The sequence below is a fragment of the Oryctolagus cuniculus genome, chromosome 6 (genome assembly GCF_964237555.1).
Source record: "Oryctolagus cuniculus chromosome 6, mOryCun1.1, whole genome shotgun sequence".
Taxonomy (NCBI): Eukaryota; Metazoa; Chordata; class Mammalia; order Lagomorpha; family Leporidae; genus Oryctolagus; species Oryctolagus cuniculus.
The window spans coordinates 120175364-120185584 of NC_091437.1; the positions used below are offsets into that span (position 1 = coordinate 120175364).

The window sequence follows — 10221 nt, forward strand, 5'->3', positions numbered from 1 at the left end:
CACTGCGCCGCAGCGCCATCCCCCACATTCATCAGTATTAATGCTTTCATTTTATCCTGCTTTGCTAACCCATGTGTCTTCCTTAGAACTGGATAACAATCTCTCTGAACTAGAGAAAGTTTTCATTCTCCCTTAAATATTGATATTTTAGTTGGTAGTTGGAAAGAACTCAGAAAAGGGAAATAATCAAGATGTTTTCAGGATATTCCATATGTGACTGTCTCTGTTTTCCAGTCTGAAGTACATCTGGACACCTTATATGTGCATGTTGGCAGCGTTTGGCGTGTGTTCTCCTGAACTTTGGATGACACTTTTCAAGTGGCTGCGATTAAGAACTGTGCACCCGATATTGTTGGTGAGTTGCTGTTATTTTGTGTTAAGTGCTTCTTTCTCTTCCAGTTATATAAAATTGAATGCTAATGACACACTGAATATAATTGAAAAAGCATGAGTGAATCACATAATGACTGATGGGTAGGAAAATCTGTCTTGTAAAAAACGTTTTTTTATAATCCGTGCATGAAAGTAATGCATTTCAATCTATACAACTCTTTAAAAAAAGGTGAATGTTCAAATAAATCAATAATAGGGGTTGTCATTAGGAATTAATTTTTTACAATACTTTCTTGGTTTGATTTAGAATTATGTTTTCCATATGAATGGAAAATTTATACTGTGCATATTATATGTTGTATGTTTGGAATACAAAGATAAATGTTAATTTTATCATGTAGGTTATAGTCTCCTAGACATACAAATAAATAGTAAGAAGTACTCATAGGATGCTTCTAGGACTCAGGGCAGAAAGAAGACTTTCCAATCTGAGACCTGAAAGATAATGAGTTATTAGGCAAATGAAGGGGAAAGAAGGGTATTCATGGTAGAAGGAATAAACAGAGATAGGCAAAGAACAGTATGTAATTAAAGGGAATAGAAAAGGGGACAGAAAAAGCACATGCAATAGGATTGGTTAGGAAACAGGACTAGAGAAATGGAGGAGACTGGGTTGTGGCGACTCTCGGAGTCAGGAAGGAAGGCATGGAGATTTGTATGCCTTATGGAGAGTCAGGAATCAGACTTGATTTTCTGTTAATTCAGTCTAATGACAAGACAAATCAGGAAGGAAGCCCTGGTGGAGAAAATCATAGAATTTCCAATTTATTGCATTTTCACTATATATCAGGTTCTGTTCTAATCATTCCACATGCTGCTTAATGCTGGATTTTGTTATCTCTATATTATAAACAAAAAAACTAAGATTAAATCGATTGTTTGAAATGCGTGTTTATAGATGTGGAAGCAGGTTTTTCTGTCTTCAAAACCAGTCCTACTAAATACTATGCTATATTGCAATGAGAAAGTTACAAAAGAAGACTGATAAGACCTAGTGATTGATTAAGTATAGGAAGGAGAAAGCATGGAGGTTTCCAGTTTGTAGTAGTGACTGTGAATCATTAGGTCACCAAAAGACACGGAACAATTGGGAGAATTGGTTTTGGCAGAAAGATGGTGAATTTTGTTTAATAATAATTATATTGTATTTTGTCAGTCTTAGTCTCAGAATTCCCAAGTTCTTATTTTAATATAATAGTATATTGACATAAATCAACTATTTTTCTAATTAATTCATTATTTTTATTATTATTTTTTCATACAGCAGTGTAGTATCCTTTGTAAGTTCTTCATAACATGAGTTCCTGGAACATTTTTTAAATATTGATTTGCTATTCTAAATATTGCTCTGAGCATTTCTTATTTAATGTTCTGCCTTAAATTTATATAGTGAATGTATATGTCTCATTTTACCTCCAATTTAATTATATGAAACTCATTAGTCTTAAGCTAGCTCATTTTGTTATCTAGGTTCCCCTCTGACTTCACTTTCTTAAAGGATATGCATTCGGTCAGGGAGTCAGTGTCTAGTATCCCTAAAGTAGCCTCTGAAATTGTATTTGTCCATAACCATTTTACTTTAATATTTTAGGCTCTTATTCTGAGCATGGCTGTGCCCACTATAATAGGTCTCAGTTTATGGAAAGAGGTAAGGAAATTAGATTTTTATATTATTAAACTATACTTTAGCTAGAAAGTGGTGATAAATTTCTGTGTATAATTAGAAAACTGTATTGAGACGCTGTTCTAACAAAGTGTAACATCCTCAGTTCTTAATTTTCTTATCATTAGGAATATAATAGAAGAGTTAAAATTTTTGGAATGCCATCTGTATTCTAGTGCTATTGTTATTTCAGCTTATAATTAGCAGAGGAAATTGCTAAATAGATATTAAACATTTGGCAACTCTAAAATTTTAGTATCTAAAATGATAAAAATTATTTGACATATTATATATAGCATGAAACCAGTTGGCAATAAGCCTGCAAATTTTTTTTTACCTGAAATTTACTTGCTCTTTTGTATCTATGTGCATGAAAAATACTAACAGTTGTTTTGTAATGATGAAAATATTTAGTCTAGACAGTGAATAAATTGCAAAATAGATCATTTGTATTGAGAAGAATGAGCAAGTCAGTCAAAGTCTTTTTTTTTATTTCTATGAAAATAATGTTATAACATTGTTGACTTTAAATTACTCTCAGTATTTTGAAGTTATCTGAAGCAGTTTTAAATTTTCTAGTTATTTACATATACCTTTTGGGGGTTTTGCTTTGCATTTTAGTTCTTCCCAAGATTAATGACAGAATTAACAGAACTACAGGAATTCTATGATCCAGATACAGTGGAACTTATGACCTGGATAAAGTAAGGATTCAATTGCCAAGACTGTTGCTAAGCTATTAATCAATCATTACATGCTGTCTAATGGATTTAGGAAAAATAATACTTTTCCCAATTCTTCTCATAAAACTGAAGAATTTTATCCTGTGTTTGGAGGGATATTTGGCTTTTGATTGGACTCTAAATTACAATTTTCTTTTTTTTTTTTTTTTTTTTTTGACAGGCAGAGTGGACAGTGAGAGAGAGAGACAGAGAGGGAAAGGTCTTCCTTTGCCGTTGGTTCACCCTCCAATGGCCGCTGCGGCCAGCGCACCACGCTGATGCGATGGCAGGAGCCAGGTTCTTATCCTGGTCTCCCATGGGGTGCAGGGCCCAAGCACTTGGGCCATCTTCCACTGCACTCTCTGGCCACAGCAGAGAGCTGGCCTGGAAGAGGGGCAACCGGGACAGAATCCGGCGCCCCGACCGGGACTAGAACCCGGTGTGCCGGCGCCGCAAGGTGGAGGATTAGCCTATTGAGCCACGGCGCCGGCTTAAATTACAATTTTCTAATTAAACTTGAAAATATTACATTAGTAAGTACAAGATTTTAAAGTCTCACTGTCTAACACCTGTAAATGTGGAATCAAAAGAAACAGATACCCTTTTCTTTAGATAGTCAGGAGGATGCTTCTTTTGTCCAAAGTAGGAGGTAAATTGCTCATCTTGGTAACTAGGGGTTAGACTTCCGTGCCCACACAGGGTGGATGATGTGTTCTTGAGACTGTGAAGACAGGAAATTGAAATGGAGATCCTCTCCCACAACACACACGTATGTGACTCAGGAACCCTCAAAATGCTACACAGGGAAAGGAGGGACAGGGAACAGCAAAATATCTGTTAAGTGGCAGAGGACATTGATAATAAAGCAGATACTTTTGCTTCAGCTCTTGTTCTTCAAGGTTCCCTTCTGGATTTGTGCCTCTGAATCCACATAGGTTTGTAGTTTGAAATTTAATTTATGTAATCCAGAGAACTCCAAATCAAGAAATCAGTATAAAACGTGGTGCTGGGCTGGTCTGGGTCTCTGATACATTCTCAACCCAGGCTGCACAGGATTCCACACATGAAGTAACACGAGGGTAAGCTCAAAATTACCAGGCACACAGGACACAATTCAGCACAGCAAGTATCAGCTGTTGTTTGTAATAAGCCATGAAATTAGACTTCTGGCAGTTTCTAAAAACACCATTTCTTTGTGTCATTTAGTTCTTGCTGCATAACAGACTGCCAGTAAACTTAGTGGCTTACAAATATTAAACATTTATTATTTCACATCATTTTAGGATCAGTGGGGAGGATTTTTCTGGTCTGGGCCAGCTTAGCTGGGATTGGGTTGTCTGGCATGGGCTCTCTCTAATATTTGGGGTTGGCTTGTTGTCAACTGAAGAGAGCAAATTGACTTGACCATGTGTCTAGCATGTTAGCCAGGGCTTGTTCACAAGGTGTGGTTGTAGAGTTCCCAAAAGCAACAAGAGAGGGCCAGTCTCACTGTTGAGCATGTTTTAAGTCTGTGCCTACGTTATGTTTGTTACTGCCCTTTGGCCAAAACAAGTCACAAGGTCAAGATTACAGGTCCCTCAAAATCCATGACCATAGAGAGGAATTATTGCAGTCATTTTTGTAACCAGTCATGGATTGAAACAACTACATTGGAAATTATTAAAGATATGAAAGAAATAAAACCATGAAGGGCCAGCATTGTGGCATAGTGGGTAAAGCTGCCACCTGTGGTGCCAGCATCTCATATGGCTGCCAATTCAAATCCCAGCTGCTCCTCTTCTGACACAGCTCCCTGCTAATGCACCTGGGAAAGCAGCAGAAGATGGCACAAGTGCTGCTTGGGCCCCTGCACCCACGTGGGAGACCTGGAAGAAGCTGTTGGCTCCTGTCTTTGGATTGGCCCAGGTCCAGCCACTGTGGCCATTTGGGGAGTGAACCAACTTCTGCCTCTACCTCTCTGTAACTCTGCCTTTCAAATAAATAAATAAATCTTTAAAAATAAAAACATTAAAAAGGAATGAAGCATCATCTAAAAAATCCAGGAAAAAGTGGGGGAAAAGACAGCGGTGTCTCTAGAAAGGAGGACTAGGTTTATAGGATAGCAATATGGAAATGAGAATAAGTGGGGACCAAGAGAATCAGTACCTGTTACAGGCCATTTGAGTCCTGGCCAGACCATTACTGTAGAGGACTTGGAAGGCCCTAGAAAAGGGACTCATAGTGATTATGTTTCACTATTAGCGCTCCAGATCCATGGATTGATTACTAGGGGCTAAGAATATTGATGTCATTGCAGGTGCACAGGCAGGATAGCTCTACCATGCAAACCTAGAGATCAGATGCTATGGGACTTGAGTTGTGTTTCATTATTTATTTAAAAAAAAAAAAAGAAGAAGAAGAACAATGTCTCCTGTTTGTACTTAAGCACTAGCTCCTTTTTTTTTTCACTAGCTCCTCTTTTAAAAATTGTTTTTTAATTTATGATTTATTTGAAAGATAGACAGATCTCCTATCTACTGATGTATTTTCCAAGTGCTCACAACAGGCAGGGTTGGACCACATTGAAGTTGGGAGCTGGGAATTAAATCTAGTTTTCCACATGGGTGGCAGAGACTCAAGTACTTGCTGCTTCTTCATAGCAGGAAGCTAGAATCAAAAGTGGAACTGAGGCTTGAACCCAGATACTTCAGTATGGGATGTGGATGTCCCAAATGGTATCTTAATTGCTCTGCCAAATGCCTCCCCCGGCTCCTCTTTGACATAGCCGAGTATTTGTAATTATGCTTTATGTTGAGCATTCTGCTGCAAAACAGTAAAACGGCACAAAGTGGAGAAAAAGAAATAAATGAGAAATAGGGCTTATTTTTCTTTTTTTAAGGATTTGAAAGGCAGAGTGACAGAGAAGGAGGAAAGTAGGAAGAAGGGAGGGAGGGGGAGAGAGAGAGAGAAGAATGAATGAGAGAATGAGAATCTTCTATCTACTGGTTCATTCCTGAGATGCCTACAACAGCCATAGCTAGACTATGCCAATGAAGCCAGGAGCCAAAAACTCCAGCTGGGTCTCCCACATGGGTGGCTGGAACTCAAGTATTTGGGCCATTCTCTGCTGCCTCCCAGGATGCATTAGTAGTAAGCTGGATCAGAAGCTGAGAAGCCAGGACTCAGCTGGCATTCTAAGGGATGTGGGTGTCCTAAGCAGCAGCTCAACCTACTGTTCCTTAACACCTGCCCGGTACCACAGTGTTCTACAAAAACAGCAAAGGCCTGAATGGTTGGCACTGAACTATTGGACATTTATGTTACTGTGGTGTAGTATTCTGCTTTTTTGTTTGTTTGTTTGTTTTTCAAGATCTATTGGTTTTATTTGAAAGGCAGTTACAGAGAGAGAATCTTCATTGGCTCACTCTCCAAATGGCTGCAACAGCTGGGGTTAAATCAGGCCGGAGTGAAGAGCTCCATCTGGGTCTTTCATGTAGGTTGTAGGGGCCCAAATACTGGCACAAACCCTGGAACATAGTATACGGGTGTTGAATATAGGGAGTGAATAAAACAATAAAGGCTCTCACTGTCCACTCTGCCTCTCCAAAAAAAAAACAAAACAAAACAAAAAACAAAACAATAAAGGCATTAGATCAGTTCTTGGAGACCTCCTTGTAGGTAGTAAGTGACATCTATCAGAGTGGAGAAGTCCTCCATATTTTTTGGAGACAGACACATGGATAGATAGGGAAGGAGTGGGAGGATAGTTGGATCTGGAAGGAGTTGGGTTGTGGTGGTTAATATTTGCAGAAGTTGAATGTGAGAATTCACAGTGTCACCTCTGAGCTGGCCATCGTATTTAAAATAGCATATTCTTGACTGTCTGCTTAATCTGTATTTTTTCCCTTCACATTATTTTGGAATAACATTATTACCAGATAACACTCCACTCATGTTTAAAAAAAAAAAAAAACAGTGCCTAACACAGAGTAGGTACTTACTTTTTTTATTGAATCTATAAATTAAAAGTGAAAACTGACATTGAAATTTAAGTGTATAATATATTGTAAATTTCCTGGTATTTTAGGAAGTCAGTGCTAGAAGTCAGTGATCTAATATGTACTTGCTTTTTCATTGTTAAATCTTTTGGTTCTTTGCAGAAGGCAAGCCCCACTTGCTGCTGTGTTTGCAGGGAGCCCACAGTTAATGGGTGCCATTAAATTATGCACTGGATGGATGGTGACAAGCTTGCCTGTTTACAATGACGACGATCTTCTCAAGAGAAATGAAAATGTAAGGCATTTAAAATTCTATATTTGGATGTTTTTTCCTGCACTCTTAGAATAGTTCTGTGGTGCTATGTATGTTCCTAATTGAGCTAGGAAAATTGAAACAATTTTAGAAGAGATTTTTAGCTTTAGTTCTTAAAAGTTGTCTAATGCATTTACAAGAGGAGAGCCAAAATTAAGTTCATTGTTTTATGAGAAGCATTTGTGTATTTCTAGGGGAAACATTTAATTTTTCACAATGTATCAAAGGGACTGATGTGCAGTATTTCACAAAGGGAAATGTTGTTTAAAAAAATGTAAAATGTCATTGTTGGGGTGGGCATTTAGCTTAGTGGTTAAGACGCATGGTTACCCATGTGCCATTTTGGAGTACCTGGGTTTGATTCCAGCTTCTTAGCATTTCTTGGGGAAGTTCTGGGAAGCAGTGATAATTGCTTAAGTAGTTGGATCCCCACCACCTACATAGGAGACCTAGACTGAATTTTTGTCTCTGGACCACTCGGCCCATTGTGGGTATTTGTTGAATGAACCAGTTGTTGAGAGCTTTCTGTTTTTGTTTGTTTGTTTGTTTTAATTAAATTTATTTGTTTGAAAGGCAGAGTTAAAGAGAGAATAAGAAATCTTCCAGTCTTCCACCCACTGGTCATTCCCCAGATAGCCAGGGCTGGGCCAGGCCAAAGCCAGGAGTCTGGAACTCCATCCAGGTTTCCACTTGGGTGGCAGAGGTCCAAGTACCTGGGCCATTTTCCACTGCTTTCCCAAGCACATTAGTAAGGAGCTGGATTGGAAGTGGAGCATCCAGGAATTGAAATGGTGCCCATATTGGATGCTGGCCTTGCTTAACCTTCTATACCACAATGGCAGCCTAGGGGCTCTTTATCTGTGTATCTCTTGATCTCTCAAATAAATTGATTGATTTTTTTAAAAAGAGAAAATGCATCATTTTCAATCAAATTATTATTGAAGGAAGGCTATCAACTAATATGTTAGTACACTTTGTCTTTCTAAGCTGAAATTTTTTTGTTAATTGGTATGGGCCTTTATTAATAACTTAGTATAAAATTAGAATGGTGTCTAATTAATTATAGACACAAGAGTGGAGAACCTTTTTTTCTACTAAGGACCATTGGGTATTTATAACATCATTAGCAGGCCATACAAAAGTATCAACTTAAAAATTAGCCTGCTGTGGATGTATTGAATTTCAAGTTCTGCCTGTGGTTGCTTTGGCAGGGCCAGACTGAATGATTTTACAGGCTTCATAGGGTCTGTGGGCTGGGCATTTCCCACCATGATTTATAGAGTATATTATTTTGAATGTTTGATATTGATTTAAATGGTAACTTCGTATCTGAAGGTAAAAAACAACTGCATCTGAGCTCCCAATATTTTTTAATTTGTATTGAAAGATTGACAGAGCTCTTCATCGTCCAGTCCATTTCTGCATTTTTTTTTAAAGATTTATTTATTTTTTTGAGGGACAGAGTTACAGAGAGGGAGGGGGATACACAGAGAATATTCCATCTGCCGGTTCACTCCCAAATGACCGCAACAGCCAAGGGGTAGGCCAGGCCAGAGCCAGGAGCCAGGAGCCAGGTTCTTCTTCGGGTCTCCCACATGGGTGCAGGGGCCCAAACACTTGAACCATCTCTTCTGCTTTCCCAGGCACATTAGCAGGGAGCTGGATCAGAAGTGGAGCAGCTGGGTCTTGCACTGGCACTCACAGGAGATGCCAGCACTGCAAGTGGAGGCTTAACCCGCTGCTCCACAACACCAGCCCCTGTTCTCTTTGAAATATATAAAAATTTTTGAAACGTGAATATCTATTTTCTAAAGACAGTACTAAGAACATAGAAGATGATTATGTTTGCATAAACATGAATTATAAATGTTTTTTAAAATTGGTTTTTGTTGTATTCTTTCAGATCTATCAAATCTATTCAAAACGATCTGCTGAGGATATTTATAAAATACTGACATCTTACAAGGCTAATTACCTAATTGTAGAGGATGCCATCTGCAATGAGGTGGGAACAATGAGAGGCTGTAGGGTTAAAGACTTACTGGATGTTGCAAATGGCCATGTAAGTAACTATTTAGAAAGTTGGATTTTTTTTTCTTAAGAAAAATTACTTAATCTTAAAATCTTGAAACTTTATTTTTAAAGCTTAAGAGTATAGGAATATGTAATAATGAAATATGCTTATTAAAAGTAGTAGTATTTTCCAATGTACAAGCATGTTGACAGTTTTGCAAGAGAAAATTAATTTTGCCAATACCTGAATTCCTTATTCATTGCCTGTGCTTATGCCTATGAGTGTTTCAACATTTGATAGGAGAATGGCATAATTTGTATTATAATTTTATTTTAATGTACTATAGTAATCTACAAAGTGACTAGTTGAGTTGTTATATTATTATGTTGGTAAATTTCATGTAATTTTATTCATATTTAAAAAGAATACCTAACCTAAATTTACACAGCGCCTGTACACTGAGTTCCTGTTCCACACAAATAAGTGTATTCAGAGCCCCATTTAGATTTTAATTTCTTCATTGATTTCAGCTATTTTCCCAAGCTGCCTTTCAGCCTGCAGTGCATGTGCTGTATATCTGGTAACTGATAAGGCCGACAGAGAGTTTGTATATTTTATAGTGTTGGCTGGGGTGGAAGCCTTGACTACTTGGAAAATCAGGGGAGAATGACTTAGGAAAAGCTTATGCGTACTTCCTTGTGAGTCATAGTTCATATCCTGTTCAGGTTGCAGCCAATATTTTTCCTATCTCTTCTTGAATAATCAAAGCTCTTGTCTGATTAGGAGGTGAGAAGCTCATTTTTACGATTTCTACCTTCCCTTTCTTCATGACCATTTAATTTTACACTCTGTTTTATGCTGCATGTGTTTTAAATTTTTCTTTTGGTACTTGATGGCTCTGATCTTTGATTTATTAGTGATGAGATGAGATAGAATTTTATAAAGCAGGGTATTCAGAATTACTGCTGTACTGTATCTGCTCTCTGGAGCCTTTTCTGTTCCTGGCTGTCCACGTTTCTGTACAGTTTTAAGGGTAACGTTGCTTCTCCTTTCACTTAATGTCAGGTGTATATTTAAGCTGATACATCCTTTTGCTCCTTTTGTTTTTAAAATTTTATTTATTTATTTGAGAGGTAGAG

At 37.8% G+C, this 10221-nt stretch overlaps 1 protein-coding gene across 11 annotated transcripts in view; it reads left to right on the top strand.

The window, feature by feature from the left end:
- The window catches only part of DPY19L4 (dpy-19 like 4), a 66549-nt gene that overhangs the window by 51344 nt on the left and 4984 nt on the right, over positions 1-10221 (top strand). For all 11 annotated transcript variants that reach the window (XM_051843914.2, XM_070075318.1, XM_017341443.3 and 8 more), the window contains 5 exons: positions 235-355; positions 1985-2041; positions 2678-2760; positions 6918-7050; positions 8972-9130. In XM_051843914.2, coding sequence (XP_051699874.1) covers positions 235-355; positions 1985-2041; positions 2678-2760; positions 6918-7050; positions 8972-9130 — 553 coding nt within the window. The remainder of the gene's footprint in view (positions 1-234; positions 356-1984; positions 2042-2677; positions 2761-6917; positions 7051-8971; positions 9131-10221) is intronic.